Source organism: Taeniopygia guttata, chromosome 9, assembly GCF_048771995.1.
Source record: "Taeniopygia guttata chromosome 9, bTaeGut7.mat, whole genome shotgun sequence".
Classification (NCBI taxonomy): domain Eukaryota; kingdom Metazoa; phylum Chordata; class Aves; order Passeriformes; family Estrildidae; genus Taeniopygia; species Taeniopygia guttata.
Window position 1 is genome coordinate 9,039,703 of NC_133034.1, and position 25,699 is coordinate 9,065,401.

Here is a 25,699-nt window from a genome sequence, read left to right on the forward strand (position 1 = left end):
GAGCCGGCAAAGCCCGACCGGCGGCCCCGGGGCACGCTCATCCCGCTGCCGGGTCACTCACTGACCGGGGACACTCGGCAAAAGGCGGCATGCTCTAACGCGGCACACGGAGCGTGGGCCGGTGCGGTCAGTGGCGGGCCCGGGGCCGCCAGGAGGCTCCGTGAGGGCGGCTCCGTGAGGGCGGCTCCGTGAGGGCGGCTCCGCGAGGGCGGCTCCGTGAGGGAACCCAGACCCCGGCGCGGGCCGCTCACCGCCAGGCGCGGAACGACGCGCTGTGACGCGGCCCCGCCCCTCGCCAGCGATTGGTCCCGGGCGCCGGCCCCGCCCCCCTGCGCCGGTGACCTGTAGTAACCCCGTTCCGCAGGAGCCCGGCCCCGCGCGCCACCCGGCGCGGGCCAACCAGGAGGCGCCGTGGCGCATACGGAATGAGCGCGCGCGGCGGCGGGCGGCCCGGGCGCGGGTGAGCGCGGGCGCGCACTCGGGCGGTGCGCGGAGCGGGCGGTGCCGCCGCGGCGTCCCCGGGCCGGGGCCGGTGAGTGCGGGGCCGCGGGCCGGGGCGGGCTGCGGGGCCCTGTGCCGCCAGGGGGGCCCTGTGCGCGCCCGCCCGGCTGTGCGGTGCTGCGGGGCCCCGCCGGCCGTCCCGCCGCCTCCGCGGGGGCGAGTGCGGCGGCCATCCGGGCCGCGGGGGTGCCGGAGCGGCCCGGCGGGGCTGCCGCGGGCCCAGCTGCCGGCGCCACCCCCGCGGGAGCGGCGCTCCGGATAATTAGCGAGATAACGATCGGTAACAGGCGCGGGTTTTCTCTCTGCTCTGCTTTGTGTTTGGGCTGCGGCGTTCGCGGGGGTGGCGGGAGCGCGGCGTGAGGCAGGTGCCCGGTGCCGAGTGCCGTGTCCCCGCCGGGTGCCCCGGCACCGACCGCGGCCCCGCGGTTCGGCGTGCGGCTCGTGGTCGGGGAGCGCGGGTGATGCGAAAGCGGCGTGGCCGCGGGAGGAGCGGGCCGGGATTTCCAGTCTGGTTTCGGGACTGCCGATCTGTTTTCCAGGGGGTTGATGCGGGATTTAATGCTGAAGTGCGTTCCCTTCCAGGACTCGCCGGAAAGGACAGCACAGGAACCCCTTTCACTCGTAGGGAGAGCAACAAGGCTTAAAATACTGCTACAGATAGTTCCATAAATAGCATGAAGTTCGGTGTTTGGGACTCATACAGAATCCCTGGGAAATGAGAAAACAGTAACCTCCAGAAAAATTAGGGCAGTAACAGAATAAAAATACTTGTAAGGTAGTTTATGACCACTCAATTTTTTTTACCTTACTGAAGAAACAAGCCCTCCCCCCCGACATTTGATTATTATGTACAGCGTCTGGTATGTAATCTTTTACTTATTGTAAAAGATTACTGCATTTTGTTTAGGAGTATCAGATTCTGTAGTTTAGCAATTTTTTTTTGACCTGTGAAATGGGTTTGATAACACCAGATGTGAAATTCTTGTATTTGAGTAGCCTTAGTTTTAAAGTGTTGTTATCAGTACAGAATTAATGAAAAACACTAATACTAATGAGAAAATATTTTGGTTGCTTTAGAAAGTCTTTTAAGGGTAAGGACAGTCATTATTACTCAAAATACAAAAATCGGAGTTCACATGAAATTGGTTCCTTTTTTTTGTCTTGTTACTGTTTAAAGCATTATGTAAAGAAAAACATAAAACGAAACCAAAAGCCTTAATGTGATTTTTGACTGGTTACATTCTACTCTTGATACAGTCTTTCTGCAGAGTGGATTGCCATCTCATTGTGCAAAAATTCACTGTGGCTTATGACTTATTTCCTGGGGCAAAAAAAACCAAAACCATGAAATGATAGATGTTGTATCAGGTCTTGACTGTATTCTAAGATGAAGGTAACAATCTGAGTGCATTCATAAGACTTTATATTAATTACTATCTGCAGCACTTCTCATGCTGTTTGTGCTGTGTGCTTTGAAAAGTTAAGGAAAGACATTTTTGAGCTTGGTAATTCCTCCCTGACCTGCAGATTTATGTCTCAGGAATGGCTGAAACTAAGCATTGTGACTTACAGACCTGTTTTTCTTTGTAGTTGTTCAGCATGTTTGTTATTGTTGGTCCCTAGGAATGGGAGGTAGGTTCAGGTTTAACATTTGTTTGTTCAGTGGTGATGGCTGGCTGACAAACTTGAGTCAGTCTGAGGGAGCTGCTGCTCTCTGTGGTGAAAATTTTTGAAACTCATAATGAAGTCAGTCTGTGGTATGGATCTGGTCCCTCTTGGCTGGTCAGGAAAGCAGGCTGCTTGCTCGTGGATACAGAATCCCTCAGAGGGGTGCAGACTTACTGACTTAATTCTACAGAAGTCTGTTTGACCTGCAGTAAACTGGCACTTGGTTCTGAATGTTTGTGCTATCTTCAAATGTCCTATTCCACTCAAGTAAGGATGCAGGTAATAAATTCCAGCCTCAGTTTTATTCTTTATATTTCACAGAAGTGGGATATTTTGAGAGAGCTCTGGCTTATAGCTGTGGACAGGGGGTAGGCTCTCCATACCTGTGTGCCTGAGTGCTGTGGGGCTTTGACAAAAGCACTATTGATGGCCTAAAAAGAGGTGTGAGGACTGTAGTGTGTACAGTCTGGTTCCACTTTTCAGAAGTGTTTATAGGTGGTTCCCATCTTCCCTCCATCTCTTTTGCTTGGAGAATCCTGAGTAGGTAAGAGCACTGAGTAGGGTTTGTTGAGCTGGTGTAACTTCTCACTTATGACACTTCCAAAACCATAATGCCTGTAAGAAATAAATTCTCAAATCACAAGGTATGGTTTAGCCAGAAACCTCAGAAAATCAAAGTGGTATTTATTGGAAAATTGTTAATCTCTGAAGAACTAGGGGAGTTGTCTTCATGTTTGACTTAAAGCACGGTGTGCTTTTGCGGAACTGGTGAGCATTTAAGCCACTGATTTCCCCAGCCCCCATTCAGTGCTGATTGTAGGGCTTTTATTCTTCTTTTCTGTAGACCAGTGAATGGTTTGAGCCATTGAGTCATACTAAAGACCCAATTTTTTTGAATGGATTGTCAAGACTTCTGGAACAAACATCGGACATGGCTCAGGACAAAATTCAAAAGAACTATGGATAAAGGGTTCTTGTTAAAGGAGATCCAGCTATGGATTAAATTTCCAGAAAGTAGCAAGAAGAACTGAGTCCTGAATTGTTTAGCAGTCTACATTTTCTTTTAAAATACTTGTTGCTGTGGGAGAGTAACTAAACCTGTCCTGACAGCCAACTGCTCCTTACTGCCATGGTGGCAAATCCAAAAAATAATGCAGTCTGGTGCTGCAGTGTTACTGGACCTTAAAAACTAGGCTCAGGTGGCCTGAATTCCACTGAAGCCTTTTTTCCCAGTCAATGGAGAATTCTAGGTGGTTCTGAAAAGCAATTCAGAGAATTTACATAAGAAGTTGAGTGGGGAGCTGCCTGGAAGCCAGCTAATAAGAAATAGGAGGCAGAAGGATTTATGTGGAATTTAGGCCATCTGAATATGGCCCTAAGAGGCGACTTAGTACTACTAAGTAAGGTGTATTAACACTAAGAGGACTTGGCTTCAATTTCTATCCGTTTCATCTGCTGCCGATTACTAAGCAAATTTACCATTTAAGCAGCTCCTTAAGGGTGGGGGCGTCCCGGCTCTCCCTGTCAGGAGTGACCCCTGCAGCAGCACAGCCTGTTCTGGGGGCAGCCCAGCTGAGAAGGTCTGGGGGTGATGGTGGCCAGCGAGCTGAACATGGGGTAGCCTGAGGAGCACAGCCACTAGGTCAAGGGAGATTATCCCATTCCATTTGGCATTCGTTAGACCACATCCATAATACAGCATCCAGATGTGCTCCCCTCCTTGGGACAAAGGAAATGTCAATAAACTGGAGTGAGTTCAGTGGAGAGCTGCCAAGTTTGGCTGGAGTTGTGAACGTTTGATTTGTGAGAAGTGGAGGAACTGTGCTTGTTGCTGAGCCTGGAGAAGAAAAGGCTGGGGGGGCCTTTCCAGCACCTGTGTGAATGGTAGGAAGACAAGAGACTGCAGGTGTGAATTGAAGTCACAGAAGTCTGTGTTTATAAGGCATTTTTCACCCTGAGGTGTGGCAAGTGATGGGACTTGGTAGCCCAGAGAACTCGTTCAGACTCCTCCTTTGGAAGTTTTCAAAATCCAGCTGGATAAAGCTCTGAGAATGCAGGTGTGATTTCACAGCTGACTCTGCTTTGAGCTTGAGGTTGTACCAGAGTCCCCCGATCTATCCCATGGCTCTATCTAACATCTGCCAACAGAGCAGTTGAAATGGAAGGTTCTGAGCCAGCTTATTTAGGGCTGCATCTGGTCTGGCAGTGTAGGTTTACATGTCAGACTTGGAGCAGTATAGTAAGCACTCAAGCCAGTCCTAGGCAGCTCTCAAATGGCAAGACTTTGTTTAATTATGCAGTTAGAGTTGGAAGAACCTGCTCTTCATCCTGAGGGCCTGGTCTACATCAGGATCTGCCATGTAGTAAAGCCTGAGGGGCTCTCAAAGGATTCGGTACTCAGCTGCAAGTTTGGGATCTGATGATTTTGAGTCTGTTGAAGGAAATCATGTGTACAAGGCCATATCCTAAGCACACCTCCTGAATGGCTATTCCGAAATACATGGCAGGTGTGGGGAGTGCAACTCTGAAGGAAACTCAAATCTTATTCTGAATTACCTTCTGAATCAATTAGAGGAAAGTTGTTCACAATTCAAAATGGTTTGAATCAACTTGATTCAAAACTTGCAAGAGTCTTTTACCGATCCTTGGGAGGGAATCCTCACCCACGTGTCCTCTCGTTCCTTAAGTGAGCCCGCAGCTCATGGGAAGTCAAGGTGCTGACTTAAGGTGTCTGTAATCCTGGAGGAGGAGGTGGCAATTTGTCACCACCTGTGCATTGGGACATCATATTTCCATCCGTGTTCATGAGCCTTGTTAATTACAAAAATATGCTAGTTAATTACAATATCTGAAATGGGACAAGCTGGCTTCTCAGTTCGATGAGTTTCCTGAAAAGCAGGGAAGATAAGATTATTGAAGTTACTGGCATGTGGATTTTCACTGTTGATAGTGAAAACAGCAAGAACAAAGTGCAAACCTCCTCCCATTGCAGTATAAAACTGGAAATCTAGTGCTTTGCTTTTTAGAGCTGTGCAAATATCCTTACCTTGAATGCTTGTATCTATTAGATGAAGCCAGTATGAGACCTGGAAGGGGAAAATAGATAATGAAGATTAGAAGTGACTTACTGAAGCAGCAGAGTGGCACTAGTACAGTACTGCCACGTTCAGTCCCCATCTATTTGCTGTGTTACATTCCTGTGTGTAGAGAGAATTATCTCCTGAGGTAATTCCATAAGGATAGTATGCCCTGAAAACTGTGTAAAAATGCTTTCTCTGCATCTTTAGAGGCAAGACTTCTGCCTTTGCCTTACTGCTCACTAGGACAGGGTATGGAAAATCCCTCATTTTGTTCAAGGTGGCTGCTCAGACACGAGAAGTCTTGGCCATCTTCAGGAAGGTTTTGCGTGGGTGCTGTGCTTCTTGAGCAATTAGTACAGTGTCATACATCAATGTGCCTGGTGATGTAAGGTCTGTTGGATCAGACATACAATCAAATTTCTACCAACCAATGTTTTGAGACAGTATGAGAAAATAGTCTGTGAAACTGAGTGTGGTCTGCAGTAATTTTACCAAATCATCATTAAAATCACTGTTTATGAGCTCATTCTGTGAGAACCCATGCAAAACTGGAAAGTAGAGCATCTGTGGTTAACTTAGAATTTAGATGAGTTGGTAATTTGTTTGGTAAAGAGGTATCTGTTGCTGGTTTTGAGTATATGGGTATGGAGAAAGGCAGAAGGGAACAGAAGAAGCAGGAGATGATGGCTTGCAGGAGGATTTAAGTGGTTATGTAGAGAAACATCTGCCTTTTTGTGTCTGCAGATTCTGTCAGGATTTTTGTTTGTGAGAGAGATAAAGGCAGTAGGCACACAGGGGAGAGAGCTGTTCCAGGAGTGCTCAGGCAGGGAGCTTGGTGATCTTTGTGGCAAACTGGGTTTGGTCTGTTCCAGCAGTAAGCCCATAAATGACTTGTAAAGCCCTGGTAACAGAACTTTCCAGGCATTTACAGCTGCAGTTTAATTATCCTGATGAAGTATTGCAGTGCTGTATTGTTCTAGAGAAATGCTTTTCCTAATGATAATGTTGAGATGCATAGAAAACATTTTCCAATTCTGCAGTGCTGAAAACTGTGTAGATTTTATTTTTTTCACCTTTCTTGAGGGGGAAGATGCTTATGGAGATTCTTACCTGCTTTTCTTACAATCTGCACAGAAGACTTAACCTGGTAACATCCAGTAATTTCAAGAACAAGATAAAAATCCACTTCCCAGCAGGGCTGTGTGCTCATGTGTGGATGTCCAGGTCACCAAGCCAAGGTGGTTAGTGGGTGTTGGAAGGTGGGCTGGGGGTTTTTATCAGGAAAGCTAGGTAAAAGAGACACTCAAAAAGTTTAAATCTATAATTTACTAATAAAATCAGTTATAGTTAAGAAAAAAATAGTCTTCTGCCCAAATCCCGTGTTACACAGTCACAAATGCAGTTCTGGCCAGGTCCAGCTTGTGAAAGGACTGACACATCTGCTATCCTGACTTGTTTTTTTGTGCATCTGTAAATGTGTATATATCTAAGATAACAGATTCTAAGTACGGTGGTTGAAACTGCATATATTTTAATTACATCATTAGCTTAATGATTCTTTGGGGGATTTTTTTTTAAAAGCGAGATGCATTTCGCTTGTTTGAAATGCTAGCGGCTCATGAAACATGAAATATTTATATTCTTCTTCTAGAAATATTTAATAGTCTATTCTGGACTTCCAGCTTGTCAGATTGTATTAATCTAATGCTGACATCTGTATAAGACAGGCAAAATAATTTTTCCTGAGAATATTCACAAAATTCCTACAGTGTTGCTACTGTGGCACCTTTCTTTTTAAAAAAGGTCAATGTTCTTGAAACTTAGCAGTTTCAAGGCTCTACCCAACCATGTACCTCGATTTTGGTCATGTTTACATAATCAGAGTCTAAGGGTGTGTTTGATTTCCCTGAAGAGAAAAACAGGATTCTCTTCTACCCAAACCTCCCTCTACCTACGCAATATTTGTGTGCTGATTCTGAGCCACTGCCTTGGGTGATCTCCTGGGAGGGTGTAGTTCCCTCCTCACCTTCGTCCCATTCCGAGCATATCTGTGGGCACTGGATATTGTCCTCTGATTGTCACCGCCTGTGTTTGTAAATTTAAGGGTGACACATAAGGACTAACAACACTTGTGTAATGCTTCTTCTCAGAGAATAAAATGGCTTCTAATTTAATGAGACCTTGTTCTGTGTTTGCTTCGAGTTATGCAATTGTTGAGCATGTTCATGACTGATCCTGCCTTCCTTTGCTTACAAAAGGAAGAGTGATAAAAAGAGAGTAAAGGATATTTGTTCCAGTGTGATGGAGAGAGGTTGTCCTGATATTCTGTTATTTCTAAAGCTAGAAAATAGAATGATGACTCAAATAAGCAGGGTAGATTTCTTTATGGCATGTTTAAATAAATTATAGTGGTGGGTTTTGAACAAAAGAGTAATTTTTCCCCAAGCACTATAGATATAAAATCTAGATCAAGTAGCTCTTTAGGAAAACACTGAATTTGAAGTATTTTCTTTTTCCTTGGCTGTTTCTTTCTTTTGTAATACCATATTCCCCACTGTCTCTAGAACTTTAGAGCAGCCAAGAGAAATAAAAGCCATACAAAGCAGTTTGCAGAGAAACAGCCCAACTTGTCTTTCTGTAACTCAGCGTTTTGTGACTTCCCATCAGTCACCCCACAGCTTGTTGAATGCAGTGTGCTGTCTGTCCATAAACAGATGGAGGAGTGAGGCCAAAGCATTAACAGCCAAAATCATCTTTTCTGGTAGTCTTCCCCAGATTTCATCAAGTGTTGTGACCAATCACATTGATGGGTCAATGGTTTGGCTGTGGTTTACAGGCTTTCCAGTTCCTTTTGGCAATTTGGTGTTTATGGTGCTATGTTTGTATCCATAGGAAATACTTGTTAAAAGTCCCATTTCTACTGATTGTATGTGCAGCATTTCTGGTGTCTTATAGAATGGTTTGGTTTAATTGGAGTTTTTTTAAATCTGAAGTTAAATAAGTGAAGTAATTTTTTAACATTAGGTCCTAAGAAATACTAGGATGAAGGCAGTTTCTGGCCATTGCAGGACAGCAGTTGCATTTGGACATATACTCCGAATCTTAAGCATAGTATTTCTGTTAAACCAGCTTAAAAGTCAGGCTTAATCTTTTGTAAACCTGGGTGTTTAGGATGTGGGGTTTCACAGACACCACTGTGAGCAATCTAAGAAACAGATTACTCTGGTTTTGAGAATAGGTTTATAACCTGTGGCAGAGGTAAAGTTACCAAAGGTGAAAATTACATATTCCCAGAACTTAAAGCAAACTTTATTTCTCTGTTTGTATTTGTGCTCAGGAAAAACTCCACTGGTTATTTTTTTGCATTTATATTGCTGCTGGAGTGAAGCACTGCTTTTGAGATGTCTTGCTTAATCCTTACAGAGAGATTCAGTCTACCAACTCTGGAACTCCCAATGAATCTTGTGTGAGTATTGGTTTGAGGCAAGACTTACTAGGGCTCTGATTTTTATAAATTTCATTCCTGTTGCTCTTCTGTTGTTTGGCTTGAGGGTAATCTTTTCATTGTACTGAGAGTGAATGTTGGATAACACAATCTGAACCCTGACATGGGTTGGGAGCAGCAGTCTTTCCTTAATAAGGTAGCGATCCTTTCTGAAGGATTTGTGACTTCCATTGCAGGCCACAGGAGAGGGGTTGTTCCTGTTCTGGAGTTAGAGGTACTGCAGTGGAAAGCATGGGGTGTAAGAAAAGTAGATATTCTTGTGGGATCTATTTAATTCCATTTATTTTGGCAGTAAAGCACTGTAGATGACTGGACACAATGATGATGCTTAAAAAAAAATAACCAACCAAACCAAATCTAGCAAAACCCCAAATAATTGGAACCTGAGAATGTATTTATCCTTCAAAAGAGAAAGTGTATTAAAATGTCACCAGCTTAGCCTTTCATTAAGTGCTGAGACATCCCACTTTATCACTTTAATAGCTTACATCATTCTGTGGATATCCTTCTTGCTTTGAAATGTATTGTAAAATTCCTCTTATACGTGTTGTTCATCTGGCTGATATTGTTCTTGTGAAAAATTTGTCTAAAGACTTATAATTTTCACACTTTTTCTTGTGAAGTCTGTATCTTCATTTTATTGTCTCAGATTTGTTATGTTACCTGAGTATTCATCTGCTTCTTGTTTTTCAGGAGCTTCTGGTGTAAGGTTATCAGGTCCCTCAAGATTTGAACCAAACTATGCAGTTGTTTTGATGTTAATTAGTAGCTATAGGTAGGCAGTTATGATTAAGCAATTGCGTTGTGAAACCTGTAGAGACTTGTAGGCTTGGCTAATCTTCTCTTTTGGGGGAAGGGGAACACAATCCCAAGATGAAAGGGCTGTCTGGACAGAGCCTCCAGGAGTGAAGTCAGCAGGACAGAGCAGGAACTGGGGAAGGTGATTCTGGCAGGGGGGTTCATGGCCACCCACCCATTGACCACCTACTCAAAACAGACCCTGGCTCCAGTGGAGAAGGGCTGTGCATGTGGACTCATTAGCAAGGAGCAGTGAGAAGGGTAACTAGTGAATAAGGGTTCGAGTACTAGTTAGTGAGAAGGCTGTGTATTTGTAACCAGGGAACAGTGATGCCCTTGGTAAAATGTATAACTAGTGTAAATTTTGTGGGATTGCACCTAGATCCCTACTTTGTGCAAACTGGAATAAAGAAATCAAATATCTCATCTTGGTGTGTGAATTGACACTGCTCACCAGGGAATGATCCAGCATCAGGGCTAACAGTTATCAACAAAGCAGTTTTTAACAAAATCCCATCAAATAGAGAAGAAATGTTAAAGAAAGAAGGCAAAGACAACATAAATATACAGGCTTACCAGATTTTGGACCTGGCCAAAATTAATTGAAAAATGCATATAGGATAATGGGTTATAATTTTTTTTTACTGTGGCATTGCACGAACTCCAATTCATCTAACAGTAAATAAGAACAATTTTCTGCATGTATAGCTTCTGGAGAAAAAAAAATCCCAAAGCACCTTTACAGTTAAAAATATGTGAAATTATTTTGTTAATTTTATTGTTGTGATCTAATGAATAGATGACTAGGATACAGTACAAACCACATTGAATGTATGGCAGCAGACCGTCTATTTTTGTTCTGTTTTCTAAGAAACAAACCAGCCATAACTGTTCATGCCTTAGCATTTCAGATTTCCCAGAAATTGTAGAGCTGATCTTAGGCTGTGTTTTGTCGTAGAAAACAGCACATGAAGCTGTTCTGGTGAGTCCCTTGGATTGGGATGGAAAGCAGTCTGCCTCCCAGTGGAAGCACTTAGGGCAATCGACTTAAACGAGTGGAAAATGACTGTAGGAATTTGGAGTGATAAGCTGGTGGTGATAACTCTGCTGTTGCACAACTTCTTCAGCAGGCAAAGGTTCCTGGTGAAGCTTCTGGCTTATTTTTATTCAGACTTTTTTCATACTGTATGTGCAGTGGTGTTGATGTTCTTGTTTATGTACTCCTCCAAGTTTAATTTGCGTCTGTGGTTTGAAAATCTAGCAGTATGCTGGGGAAAGTGTCTGTGGTTTGAAAATCTAGCAGTATGCTGGGGAAATGGGTGGTTTCATCTCTCTCTAGCAGTGAATTAGCATACGCCAAAGTTCCTCTGAGGCCTTCTCTACTAGCAAGGTACTTTACCCATTAGTTTCTTTTTTTCTCTCTCACAAACATGAAAGCATTTAATTTAGTTTGGCACTAAATGCATTTTCTTAAATGCTCTAATAATTGCTTGTGGAAAGGAATGGAAGCAGTGGATTGACAGTATCTGGTAAAGTGCCTGAAATGAGTTAAGGCACTTGTTTGCCATGAAGTGTCATGTATGTAGTGGGAGGGGGAGGAGATGAAAGATGGAGTAGCACTGGGTTGTGTTCTGGCATAGCTGTTACTTTGTTACATGATTTTAAGGGTGTGTTTTTAGCACAGTTCTTTTTGGGAAGTGCTTTCAGTTTTGCTGACAAAGTTGTCACATTAGAGCTGTGCTTTATTGTTCTTATTAATAAAGTGTATTTGTCAATCCACTAAATATCTAAACTGTTTTGGATAAGTTAAAAAAACCCCTTATTTAAGGAAAACAAGTTTTAAAATGTTTTAAATAGAAAAAAATTTAAGATGCAGTATTACAATGAGGTTTGCATTTTTAGTTGATTTTATTGGAAGGGCGTTCATGTTGTGGGTCAAGGAGCTTTAAGGAGTGTTTAATTATTGTTCCTGGAGCTCATTAGTGTTGAACTCACTTTGGTTTAGTTTTACTTTTCACCTGGAACAAAAGTTTAAACTTAAGTTTTTAGCCTCTGCAGTCAGACTGTGGATTGGAGTCGTGTAGCTTTTTTGTGGGGGAAATAAATCTGTTTGTCTGCTTTGTGAGGCCACTTTAGCTTTCAATTTTCTTTTAAATTTCAATTTTCTTATAAATGTCACTCTGATTCATTAGGAAGCAGAGGAGGGATGTATGAACCTGGGCCCTTGCTATCCTGCAGTGTGCAGTGATATTTCAGACAGTGGGGCTTTGGTATACCTAAAAGATGTTGATGTCAAATAGAAGTTTTTAATACTCACTTACCATTACCTTTTTAGAATAATTGGATATACTAAGGCTCTGTTTTAGAGAAAGCACAGTTCTGTGTCCTTGCAAAATGTCAGTTCCTTCTATCTAGTTTAGTTCTGTGCTACTGCGTTTGTCTTCCTATTGTCTGCCAGCACTAGGTGTGATTTTTTTCCGCTTGATGTAAATAAACCTAAGAGGAAAAAGAATATTTTCTAGATAATAAAAACTTTTCCTTTATATCAAAATTTAGTTAATACCATAGAGGGTGTCTCTCTAGGGTAGAAGGACTTCATTGGTTCATGCAGTTTCTACTTTTGTAGTATTTTGGTGTTTAACAAGGGCATAACAATTTATTTATCCTAATAATATGCCCTCTGGCTGCCTTCTAAGGAAATGAGTGTATCATTTTACGAATTTATATCCTTCACATTGACATGTGAAGGCTATAAATTAAACCCCTTTATATTTATAGGATGTGTATTAGCCTATACCCAAAGTTTAAAGGTATTTAAGCTTGTAGCACTTGAAACCCCCAAGGCTGAGCTCCTATAAAAGTAAGTAGTGAGATCATTAGGAGAGCAGCAGGTTAATCCCCAGGCCAAGCTCTGCCCTGATCCTGCAGTGTGCTGTGGCACTCGTGTCACACCGTGTCCTGCTGTCCCTGTGCTGAGCCCGCTTCTTGCACAGCCCAGGGGGCTTTCATCTGCAGCTCCACTGCCAGGCTCCTTCCCTCTCCTCCTCTGGGTTTGCCTTGTCAGTCACTCCTGTCATGGTTAGGTTAGTCAGTGTGCAATAACAGAAGAATAGCATCTTTTGTAGTGCTAATTTTCTGTTGATTTAGGTGGTTGCAGTGACTCATGGTAGGCTCAAATGATATCGAAGTTGATACAAAGGAAAATCCACCATTCCACTGTGAGAAGGAGAGGGTTTAAACTGGATCAACAAGCTAATCTGACTCCTTCCTAGCCACACAGGCACTTTTGTGTTGGTACAATGGAGGGCAAGAGTGGAATTACCTTTTGGAGATGAGCAGTCTGTTTTTATTAGCAGCCCAGCGTTAAATCTGCTTGAGCCAAACTGAAATCACAGCCTCAGGCTGTGCAGCTCGTGCACAACCTTTGCTGCCCCAGCGGTCTGTTAAACTCCTACCTGGAAACTGGTTTGTTCCAGGTCATGATGCCAGGAGCATGGTTCTGAAAAGCACAGCAGGGCACACTGTGTGCCCTGCTGTGCTTTTCAGAACCATGCTCCTGGGACTGGAGCTGAGTTGTAGATTTGCCTATGCTGAAGCGTTGAGTGGATCTAGTTGTGGAAGCAGGAGTGGGAGTGCTGTGTTGGCTCTGGCCATCTGCCAATGTTGTGTCCCCTGGCAGAGTGAGGGGAAGCATTTAAAGAGCCTTAGGATTCACCCAGGCTTGTGCTAGAGGTGGGTCACAGCTGGAAGCTACAGATGATCTGAATAAGGTAGCTCAGAATTAACCTATGTGTCTTGTCAGAGTGTTTATTCTCTCAATGCCCTGACAATCTGCTTCCTTTTGAGAGCAGAGACGTTATCAGTAGTAATTTTGGTCTCCCACCATCCCTCTTTCTGTGTGAGACCACAGCAGTTCACAGAATGTGGAGCAGCAGGGAGAGACAGGTTGTCTCCTGTTCAGGACTGGGACTGAGACGTCAAGGACTGGAGTTGATGTGGGAATTAGTTTCATTCTTGTGTGCTTCTTGAAAGAGTTTCAGAAGAACCTCTGGCTGAGTGTGCACCTGTGTTACAGCCATGCAATCCTCTCCTAGATCTTTCTGTAGCAGAGGCTGTTCAATGCCTGTGACGAGCCCAGCATGGTCATGTGGAGCAGTTGAGGAAGGTCCTGCTGGGTTTGTTCCCAGTGCATGGTGGTTCCTGGGGGTCAGTCTACTGAGCAGTGCTTTTCCTCCCTGCTGAAAGCAGATGTGCTTTGGGACTGAGCCATGGACTTGTTCCCAGCTTGACTGCAGAGAGGCACTCCTGTTTGTGGCAGGGTTCAGTTCTGCCTGGAGAAGGGTTTTGGGGATGTTTGGGAGGCTCATGGAAGTCTTCCTTGTGCTAGAAGTGATGCCGAGACTCAGGCAGCAGCCTGGAAAAGGGTGACTTGGGGGAGGCTGGAAAATCAGCAATCAGGGGACAAGGACAGTGTGTGCAAACCACAGGGTCTGCGAGAGAGGGTCTGCAGGGATGGCCTGCAGGGTGCTGGGCCCTGGAGAGCAGCACAGCTCCCACAGGCAGTGCCAGGGCAGCAGCAGTGCTCAGGGGGTGCAGGAGGTGGTGGGAGGAGGCTTGTGGGGGGCAGTGAAGGGTGAGCTGGGGAGCTGAGGTGTGTCCTTGTGCCCAATCTGCTGTTGCTTCCAACTTGGGAGGATGTGCTGAGCACCAGCCTTCTCCAGGGACCCAAAGCATCCATTTCCAGCATTCAGTAGGGCTTGCTGGGATTTCTAGCCTCTCTGTTTCAAGAAATATGTGAAAACACTTGTGCTGTACCTATGAAGAACATCTGTTTTCAAATATAGCTGTCCCTTAACCCTGTATTGCACAAGAGACCTTCCCCTTAGACAGGTTCATGGTTGGGATTCTCCTCTGCACCGCTCATCGCTTCAGGCTCTCCTTGCTTCACAATCCTGGAGTTGGCTTGTGAAGCATTGGCTGTTGTGTCTGTGCACATTTGGTTTGCCTTATTTCTATATAGATGACCACATGAGTGTTTATAAATCAGTAATGGGGATTTCTTTCTTTTCGGTCTCTTCTTTTTGTAAAAGAAAGGCTTACTTGCTGAGTGCTAGCAAGTAGTGACAGCTCTTGGTTGAATTCCAGATGTAAAAGCCTGCCTCTTCAGGGTTGTTAATGTTACTTTTCAAGTCCAGATGTAAACTAAGAGAGGTTATTTTTTTGTACAGTTTGGTACAGTGTGTCTTAAGGGCTTTGTTACAAGAACTCCTATTGTTCTGTAATGAAGAGATTGGGCAGTACATGAAGATACTTGGTTGTTTTGTCCATTGAAGCCTAACCCAGTGAATAACCTTTTTATTCTTTCAGTGAATGTTAATAAATGGGGGATATTTTTTGCAAGATTCACCGATAAGAGATTTAATATGTATTTCTACAACTATGAATTGTTGACCAAAATGTTTTTTATTTGCAAGAGTATCTTGAAATCTCTGGGTTGGAATTTAGTTAGTAGGTGTGAAGTCATGAAGTCAAAAAAATGGGGCAGTGAGCACCCTGGCTGCTCACCTCAAGCAGCAAATAGTTAATTCACTGAAACGGGAAAAGATTATCTTTAAGAACTGTGTAAATAGTAATGTTTGCAGAAAGGTAATAGGTACAAAATATTTACATTTGCCTATTTTAAATGTGATTTGCTGCCACAGGTTTTCAAGACTGCTTTCTGCAAAGGAAAATAAATAAAACTTTAATGTATAGTAGAGCAAAATCAATAGATATAATGATTACTATTTTATTAAGTATTTTTGTAAAGTGTTCAAGAATATTTTATTACTCAGGCTGAAGTGCATTCTCTCTGTGGGTGGATACACTAAGATAGGTCTGTTTTTTCCTACCCCCAGTGGTAGAAGCAGTGTACACTGAAAGGCACCGGGGAGTTAGAATTTGTCAGGGAGAAAAAGTACCATGAGCTCCTGAGTTTAGCCAAAGCTGTTGCAACCACCTTGATTGTACAGGACTGAAGTTCAAGCAGTGGCTGTGTGTTAATGTGCAGTGGGCCTAGACTCTGAGGTGATACAGTATCAGATGAGAAAAAGGTTTTATTTATTACAAAATACGTGTGAAAAAAATGGAGGATGTGTTTTATAATTGCCATATTTAATGGGAATTTTCCATTTTTAGATTTCATGCAGTTGCCTGTGACAGCTCCTGTTGAGTAAACTGAGACTGGAACATCTTGTGTCAGCTCTTGTACCTGTACCTGCCACGATGAGAAGTTGCATAAGGTTCCTTTTTTCTTTTAATTCATGCTTTTATTGTAATGTAATTGTTATAAGCAGGTCAATTAGTAAACACATTCCTTGAAGGATTTTTTCTTTCTCATCTAACAAAAGTTTTCTTCTGAAACTAAAGGGTATAACAGTATTAGTATAAGTAGTATATCAGGCCAAATCACTGATTATATATTAAGAAGGATCAGTCCTGAAAAGTACTGATTTACTTCTCCAGACTCATGAATGAGTGCCCTGGTTGCTGCTTCCTTCTGTTGTTGAAAAAGTGTGTCAAACTTCATTTATGGTCTTGCTCTTTCCCATTTGATGACTACCAGACTAAACATGAATTACATGTAACTGGACATCTCTTATGGGTGTCCAGAACCCTTTGCTTGAGCACATTTTCTGTAAGTTGTATTCTTGTACAAAGTAGCAGCTCTTTCGTCCAGTATTTCACCTCCCAGCCTTTCCTGCATCACTAGTCAGGGTCTGAGCACTGAATGCTCAAAAACCCCAGCAGGATTATGTGAAACCAGGATGGATGCATCTTCTGTAAGAACCTGAGTGTGCACAGCTAATCTGCAGACCAAACCACTGCGTTAGGATATTACATGTCCTGTGTTTTTATTTGTCAGTGATTAAGCAGGAGCTACCTAAGAACAAAATTCCAGTGCTGAAAGTGCAGTAAACTTTCTCACTGTGCCATAGTGTCATACTTGCAAAAACTGCTTAGGATCATGTCCTCTGCTTTCTGTTCCCTGCCCCAAAATGATGGGTTTGCTTACACTCTTTTTATGGTCAGAAGCAGTCATCTACTTCCAAAATTAAAAAGTACAATATATTGTACTTCAATTACATGTTAAAACCTTGCATAGTATATCACTAAACCTTTCAAAGTTTTGTTTTTTTGGGGTACTATTTTTTTTTAAAGGCAGAATATTAAACAGCAAACATTGCTTCCATTTTAGGCCTTCCAGATCTGATATAACATTGAAAATTTCACTAAAACGTCTAATTTTTAGATTTGTTCTGCAAGTTGATTTTTAATAATGTATTTTCATTTTGAGTTTTTAAAATAGCATACATTAAAGGTTTGAAATAATAATTGTTATTGAGAAGAATGCATGAGCAAGCATTGTATTTTAATGAAAACAGTGTTGTTCTTTCATATTGTCATTAAAAGTGATTTTCTTAATGGAGGTTAAATGACCTTTTGTATAAGGAAAGAAAATCAACAGAAAATGTACTGTCATGCTCAGCTGCATTGGTTTTGCTTGCTGTAAAACATAATTGCCTTGCATCTAGCACTCCAGCCTCAAGTCAGGGTAGAGTTTGCTTCTACATTGCCGTCAAAATGGTTTTTTAATTGAATGTTTAGTGATCCATTTAGCTGACTTAGATGTACTCTTGGGAATGGCAGTTATGAATCTGTTGGGCACAAAGGCATTTTAAACTGCATCTCCTTTGTTTACCTGGTATTTACCTCTTCAACAACATAGCAAAGAAATAAACAAAATGATGAGTTAAAATGCAACTTCTGCTCTTCAGTTACACAAAAAAAGAGAGGGAGCCTTTATATTGCCATCAAGGAACTTTCTTTGTGTCATGGCTCAGCTCTCCTTAGAACCATCATCCCACAAAGATCCTGGAGCTTATTCTTCTAATGAACCTACTGGAATGTATATTTCATTCTTGTTCCAAAAATAACTTTTTGGAACACTTTTCCCATGCCCAATTACAATGGTAATTACAATTAGTTACAAGCATAGATACTCTGTAAATATCACAGTCTGAAATCCATTGCTAAGACTTGGCACCCGAGCTCTCTCTCTTGCTAAAGTTTTCTATCTCCTAAAAAAATGGAATCTTACTTGGCCTGTAAGACAGGAAATTTCATTTGCAAAATATAATTTTTAATGTTAAAAACATTACATTTTGAGTGGAAAAAAATAATTTTTAAAATAAACTGTTTTCAATAGATGACTTGTAATAGCCTCACTTTTGTGAAGGAGCTACTGAAATGGTTAGCAATTTATTAGATGTACATCAGAGCAGAGTTCTAGAGCACAAGCATGGCTTTTCTGAGCCAGGGGACAGTCCAAGATATTTCCCTTTAATCTGTCCTGTTGGAGTGTTCCTTAGACTTTTCTTGCAATGCAGCCTTTTATGAAATGGTGAGCAAAGCACAATTCATGTTTGCAATTCAAAGCAAAGATTTCCAGGTTTGGGGGTTATTATGCAAGGGTGAGCCAGAAGAGACAGCTTGATGTGACACTTTGGCATGGTTGTAGAAATAGTGGAAAAGGTTCCTCTCTCCTTCTGAGGAAAGAATAAAGCTGTTGGGGATAACTAACTGTAAAATGAGATGGGAGGCTGCTGTTCTGGAATGGTTCAGTGCCTCTCTAACCAAGGAAAGTTATGAAAACCAGAGAGAATATTATTTTAACAGCCTTGACTATTTGTCAGATAGGGAATTTATTTGGAGAACTGTTGGAGAACAGTTTGCCTAAAGCTATTAAATAAGTTACTTTGATTTTCATATGTAGCAGTGTTTGGTTAAATTCTGTTTTTACTTTTTAGGCAAAGAGAAGTTCTCCAGCTTTATAAGGAGAAAACAGATGTTCATCTCCTGAACTGTGCCAGGCAAAATAATAGTACAACATAAAATTTTGTAAAAAATGGGTAAACTCTTGTTGTGTGAACTCTGGATTTAGCTTTTAAACATCTTGTTCTGTGCTGCTATCAACACCAGTATATTTTTTCTGGCCTGCAGTAACTGATTGGCTGGCTCATGATTATTTTCATTAAGTATCCTTCAGTGACAGCCTAAGAACATAAGTCTCTTCAAGCGATTACTGAATTTGCCCTTTAGCCTATTTAAGTTTCTTTTCTGTTTGTCACTGCTTTTTGCCTTTGATCTGAAAACTAAAATATATACACTTCCATTTAATTTTTTTTACACTTTAAATCTTTCCTCTGCTGCTGCTTGTTGCAGTAAGTTCCTACTGTGAAGAGCTCCTGTGGTTTATTTGAGTATTTTCCTCAGGGTGCTCTGCAGAACAGACTTTGATGTTGTTTTGTTCCTTCAAACTGTAATGATGCAGTGTTAACAGTGAGATGACAGCAGCTTGTTAGGGGAAAAGATGGTCATAAAATATTTTTGCTTGGAGTTTTAGGAAGTTTTATGTTTCAGGGAAAGATGGAATGAATCTCATCCTAGAAATGAAGGATGCTGGATTGATCCATTCCCAAAATGACTGCAGATCTAGGATTAATGAAGCAAGGTTTCTTTCCATTACTACTGAAGGTTCTTATATGATTGAAGCATTACTTTTTTCAACTCAAATTTCTGTCCTTTTCAGAGAGTTAATGGAAGAAAAGTCAAAGAATATAAGACATCAACACAGAGTAATACATCTCATGAATAAAAAATTACTTAATTTAGAATTGTCAAAAGCTGTGCATCTTATGTATACATTATTAGTTGCTTGATGTATGATACTGCTTTTAATAAGTTGTATCAATACGTTTGAAAGGTTAACTGAGTGAAGTGCATTTGTAGTTTATTATGTACAAAACACTGGTTTTCATATAGTGACTTATTGACTGTTGCAGAAATTCATCTTTAGCCATTATGGCAACCATCCCTGATTTCCATAGGGATTTCAGTTATTTTGTTGATTTACCTTTTTAGTCTTTTATACAGATTACATAATTTCATGACTCAACAGTAGATTTTATTAGAAAGTTGCATCATCATTGTGGTAATTGGATATAGTAAATTATGCTTTAAAAAAAGACAAAGTGAATATCCTGGCATCATTAAGGACTCTGGAAAAAGTTACTCATCTCTTCATTGTGCTGTTAGGAATTTGGGGACAATTATAAGCTCTTTTCTGGTATTTAGCCAATATTACTTAGCTCATGTTTATCGATACAACTGGGCTCATTGGATACTGGTTCTGAGACTGAAATCATAGGACTGATGGGAAGTCCCTAAGAATAAACCAGGAAAGGTCTGTCACATACACAGCTTTCCTTCTCTCAGGTGGGTGTCCCAGTGTGTCCAGCACTTGGGAAACGTTTCAACATCCTTAATGGTCAGGGTTCCCATGTGCAGAGTGGTGACATTGCCTGTGTTCCTAGGGTTTGTTTGGAGGCTGGTGATTCACTGTCAGAGGTCGTAGAGATTCCTCGTCAAGGTGCTCATGGAGGTGCTCTGATGTTGAAGGGGATCTTTTAAATTGTATAATCACAAAACATTTTCAGATAAATACCTGTGATGCACATGTCATTGTACTGCAGTCTGCTAAAGGGGAATGGAACAGTTCCACCTTGTGTGTCTGCTTTCATTTGTGTCTGGGGCTCAGACTTCTAACTCCTGCATAAAGACACCTACTGGGATATGGATTGTAATATCATGTTTAACAATGCCCCCCTGCCAACAGTGATAGTTTACTACAAACCTTTTCTTTTCTCTTTTCAGGTCTTTCTGGACCCCTGTCTAGCTGATCCATGTTTCCAAACTGTCTCTTGTAACATTCTCAAGCGGCAAAAATGAAGTTGAAGCATAACATCAACCCTGTTCTTTTACAGTTTATAAACTTCATAGTGCTGGTGTACTCCCTTGTAACATACATTCCATGGTACATACTTTCAGGATCAAAGCAGGCTATAGAAAAAGCCAAGCAGGTTAAAGCCAGACCTGTGAATAACAAGCCTGGGGGTGCATACAGATCTGTGAACAGTCTGCATTGCCTAGCTTCAGTTTTATATCCTGGGTGTGATACACTCGACAAAGTCTTTAAATACGCTAAAACTAAATATAAGGACAAAAAACTCTTGGGAACACGTGAAATTCTGAAAGAGGAAGATGAAATCCAGCCATCAGGAAAAGTTTTTAAAAAGGTAAGTCTTTTTGCAGTCTGCCTTCAAGAATTTTTTTCCAAAGTATGTTTACTTTTTTATGCAGCACTTGCAGTTCAGTAAAGCAAAGCTGGGGAAAAAAATAAATTTCTCTGCTTAGATTCAGTACCTGTGAAAAGAATTAAATTATCTAATTCCCAATCTTTCAATAGTTGGCATTTAAACCAAATCTAAATGTTTTTGTACTCTTGAATAGATATCCTATTTATGGTTTCAGTCAAAGAAAAATCACAAGTATGTCTGGTGATGTAAGTGGCTTTAAAGATTTCTTTAAGTGAGTTTTAAAAAGTCTCCCTTTGTGTTATTCTGAATTGTCATTGGATAAATATACAAAAATTACTAGATGTCAGTACTCAGATGTGCTTTTCCAGCAGCTTTAGTTGTAATTTAAGGATTTTGTGTTCTGTCCAGGCAATTCAGGACTTAAATGAAATTTTTGTTAGGAAAAGGATTGCTCAGATTTTATTGGAAGAGGCTTTTTTTCTTTGAGTCTCCTTTAAGGTGAACTCCTCTGTTAATCTGTAATCCTGGTGTGTGTGGGAGATGTGATTTCAGTATCTTACAACATCTCTGTTGTTTCAAGGGACTGACTTTTTATAATGTATTATGTTCAAGCTTCAAGCCTGTATTGTCATTTGCTGCTTTGTATTTATTCAGATACATTGAGAAATGCACTTTTGCCTGAAGAAGGGCAGAATGCTGCAACAGAATATTCATATTTGTGCATCTCTGTTAAAATTCTGCATTTCTGTATTAGAAGTTATTAAATCCACAGCAGATAATTTTTAGTTAAGATTAGTTTCTGTGCAGATGGAGAAAATTTCATGCTGCTAGTTTTAAATTTGATAGAGGGGTATGTTTAAAATTGAATTTGGTTAATATCACAATATATGGCAAAGTTTAATTCCGTTAAAATCTTTATACAAACTTTATTGTTAGTGAAACTTCTCTTTAGATGTCATTTTGTAGTATGAAGGAAATGGGTTGAATTGTTACATGTACTCTTGCTTGATGCACATTTTGCTACCTCATTACCCTATACAGAAACAGAAAGTTCATGTTGTGCCAATGGCTTCTGAGCACAGATCAGAATAGATCAGAATTTTGGCTCTCTTGTTTTTTACATAAAAACATGTGCCCTGTTTTTTAATCATATTTTTGAATGTAAGACTTAAGAACTTAGGAGTTTTAGCCTTTTCCATTACGCAAGCGAAACGTTGCGAGTATTGGAAAGCTGAAGGTTGTTTCTGTTTATCCACTTAAATTGTTTGTGGGTATTTAGGCTTAGAAACTACCCAAGTTAGGTAATTTTGTCTAAGCTTGACACAAAGGTTCATTGTGGTAAGACTTGCCCTCCTGTTACTTTGTTCCAAGTTGTGGCATTATCACACAAGTCCACGTTTAAACTTTTTTTTTCCTGTTAGGGAATACAGTGTTTCCTCATAGCATGTGTTAGCAAGTGAGGAAAATCAGAACATTTCACAAGATTCCTTGTCTATTCTAAATGTCAGGGTTCCCTTCCTTGGATTTCTTTCATTCCAGTCACCTTTTAACCTTTTATTGCCTGGTTCCCTTTAGCAAATCCAGTTTGCTGAGGTTTGGTGCAGTCTTTCAAAAAGATGCATAACAAGTTTCGTTCTTGGATATAATCCATCTTATTTCTATGCTTTACAGGAGCTGCAGTGTATTTTTATAATACATATATTGATGTGTATATATAAAAGTAAAATACTCACCTTTTGATTACTGGGAAAACTAAGTGTCCTCTCACTTGTAGCTAAAATTATTTAGAGCTTCTTAACATCTTTAAGATCAGGTATGCCCATTAATTTATTGAGAAAACAATGATATCTCAGATAATCTGTAATTTCTTGAATTTTTATGGTAATGTACTGTTGCAAAAATATTTGTTTATGTCAAGATTCCAAAGTCACAGAAATTTGTGGATGTGAATAAAATACAAATACTTGCTTATGCACTTGTTGCATTTCATAGTAATTCATAAATGGTTAAGTTCTTCTAGTTCTTTTACAGTGTACTCTCCAATTTCCTTCTCCAGTATCACGCATACCTAAAATTAATTTCATAAACCATGTATTTAAGTCAGTATAAAATAATGTTGAAAATACCTCTGAGATTAAAGGTATAATTAATTGGAAAAGGGGCTTAATTTAACCGCAGCTGAAATTTTATGATGCCGAAAAGATGAGCTTCATTATTTTGTGTCGTCTCAGTTTTAGGTTATATCATTAGGTGCCTGCTTTGATCTATGTTGTTATGTCGATTTGGCTTTGTGTGTGTGTTCTTTCATTGGTTTATTTTATGAGAGAGATGTCTGTTTGTTTTGGGGGTTGTTTGTTTGTCTTGCTTGGCTTTAAAAAGGGTTGGTAACCAAGAACAGCATTACTGGGAACATAATAAATAAGACATAGTGGGGAGAAGAAAACACAGCTTTGTTGGGGAAGGTGATGCATCTAAAGCCAGAGAGACTTGGGTGCATCAGCAAGCACATGGGCAATTCTTGGAATTCAGAGCTTTACTCATTATTGCTGATCCTGAAGCTTAAAGTGAAGGTTCAGGAAAGTTCTTGCCATGCCAAGTCATTGAGCAGTAAGAGAGTCACTTATGATGTTAAAAACCATAGATTGCTATGTAAGTGGTATGTTAGGGTAGGGGTTTTGAGATCTATTCAGCTGCAATCCATGTGTTCATTTGAAAAAGGACAAAAATTGTCATTTCAAATAACTTCCTTTGTATTATTTTTAATATATGTTTACAGGAAGAGGTATTTAATTCATGATCTCTGGTTTCCAAATCATAGTCAATGTTCTTTAAACCTTATAAGGTACTTTTAGGAAGACCTTCAAAGATAACTGAGATCAGGTAGTTTAATGACTCTACATGAGCCTGCAGCTTCATCAAGAACGTTTTATTACACCTTTGCACTAAAAATTTTAATATGTTTCTAAAATGCAGGTAAAATAAATGTTAGGTGTTTAGTTTTTGCTTTCCTGGATTTCCTAGTCTGGATGCTTCCTGGTGTTTTGTGCAGCGTGCCAGTGAGACTGAGCGTGCAGTTTAAGGCTGGAGCAGGAGAGGGCAGCGTTTTCCTATGGAATGCTGTGTTCCCAGCCAAACCCCAGGGCTGCAGGCTCTGCTGGCTGCTCTCTGTGGGCTCTCCTCGGAGCTCAAGCTCACTTCCTGCGCCCTTGTGCCAGCTCTTGGATAGTTACTTTCTTTCCATGAGTTATCAAGCAGAAGTAAGTTGTGGAGGTAAATGTGTGTGAGTGTTTAAAGGATTATGGTGCCTAATGCCAGTCCTACCACCTGTTGGCAGCAGAAACAGGATCACAGAACTGTTAGAGTTGGAAGGGACAGCTGGAGATCGTCCTGCCCAGGCAGGGTCACCCAGAGCAGGTGGCACAGGAGCCTGTCCAGGTGGGTTTGGAATGTCTCCAGAGAGGGCGACTCCACACCTCCCCTGGGCAGCTGTTCCAGTGCTCTCCATGCTCAATGTAAAGAAGTTCTTCCTCGTGTTGGAATAGAACTGCTTATGTTTTGGTTTGTGGCCTTTGCTTCTTGTCACATCACTGGGCACCACTGAAAGGAGCCTGGCACCATCCTCTTGGCACCCCTTTGAGACGTTTGTATGCATTAACGAGATCTCCTCAGTCTCCTCCAGACTAACCAGGCCCAGATCCCACAGTCTCTCCTTGCAAGAGAGATGCTCCAGACCCCTCATCATCTTTGTGGACTCTGTCCACGAGCTCCTTGTCTTTCTTGCACAGTACATTGGAAAATGTTAGCAAAAGCTACTGAGGGCAAGGCCAAGAAGGGAAATGAGTTTGGAGACACACTCCAACATGAGGAGTATGAGATAAACCTGCTCTGTGTCCTGCTGATAGAGACATGCAGGAGAAAGGGACTTAGAGCCAGTTTAGTAATAGGTATATATGAGTATCTGTTATTCACTAATGTGTATATAATATAAATGTCAGAGGGATGGAATAGAAAAGAAACACTGGTCATGGGGAAGGAACACTGGAATTTGAATATATGGAAGGCAGTAGGAAAGTAAAACTCAAAATTACTGCATTGAAAAAGGTCTTATCAGTTCTCAAATCAGTGTTCTTCAGAAATGTATTTTTATATAAATAACTACAGCCAACAGTGCTACACATCCTTAGGAATGATTTTTCCCTTTTAAGAAAAGAAAGCACCAATGAGGTAGTCTTTCACTACATGTCAACAAGCTTAAGATGAATTATTTAAGAGAATAAAAAAGGGGAGAAAAAGCAGAATCGCAATTATTATTTGGAGAAATTAATTTTTGGCCATTCGCTGATTTATGTTCCCCAGTTCAGTGAAAGTGGTGGAAGTTACTAAAACCTCTTATAGATTGGCAAATTTACCAGAAACAGTAACAACAGTCTGCTTGTATTTCTTGGCCTAATTATTTGTGAGCAGTTTTCCTGAGGCTGCACTGTAGGCAGAGGATAATGAGGGAAAGGGTATTGCCCAAGTCACTGCTATAAATTGTTTTCAGCTGATGAGCTTGTCAAGAACTTCCCCATCTGCCAAAAATACTGCCTTTGGGGAAAAAAAAATCCCAAATTGGAATTTAAATTCCAAATTACCAAAATTTCAATTGACAGGAAGAGGTGCAATATTTTTTTTGGAAGCAGTGAGAATTTTCCAAACCAGAAATATAGTGCTGTGTTGAAATAAAAAGGGACTCCCAGGTCCCCCCTCTCCCTCGGGGGGGTGTGACAGCAAGCCCCTGCCCCACATGCTGCCATTTCAGCCTGATCTTTCTGCTGCAGAAAGGTTTTGGGGTTTGAAACAGCCTGTTTGCCACTAAAACAGAGCTTCTGGCAATAAGCCAGGAAAAACTGAGCAGATATTTGTGTGAGAAATCTGTATTTTCTGGTGGAATTGCTATATATTGCTGT

General features: G+C 41.1%; 1 protein-coding gene across 5 annotated transcripts in view; it reads left to right on the forward strand.

Moving 5' to 3' along the window:
- Nucleotides 1-336: 336 nt before the first annotated feature.
- ACSL3 (acyl-CoA synthetase long chain family member 3) overlaps nt 337-25,699 on the forward strand; it is a 51,189-nt gene continuing 25,826 nt past the window's right edge. For 2 of the 5 annotated variants that reach the window (XM_030280345.4, XM_072933166.1), the window contains exons 1-3: nt 393-532; nt 15,730-15,833; nt 20,308-20,729. In XM_030280345.4, coding sequence (XP_030136205.1) covers nt 20,379-20,729 — 351 coding nt within the window. In that variant the 5' untranslated portion in view covers nt 393-532; nt 15,730-15,833; nt 20,308-20,378. Of the gene's footprint in view, nt 533-643; nt 782-15,729; nt 15,834-20,307; nt 20,730-25,699 lie in introns of those variants that run through there. The other 3 variants (XM_030280346.4, XM_041718026.2, XM_041718025.2) reach the window with 3 other exon arrangements.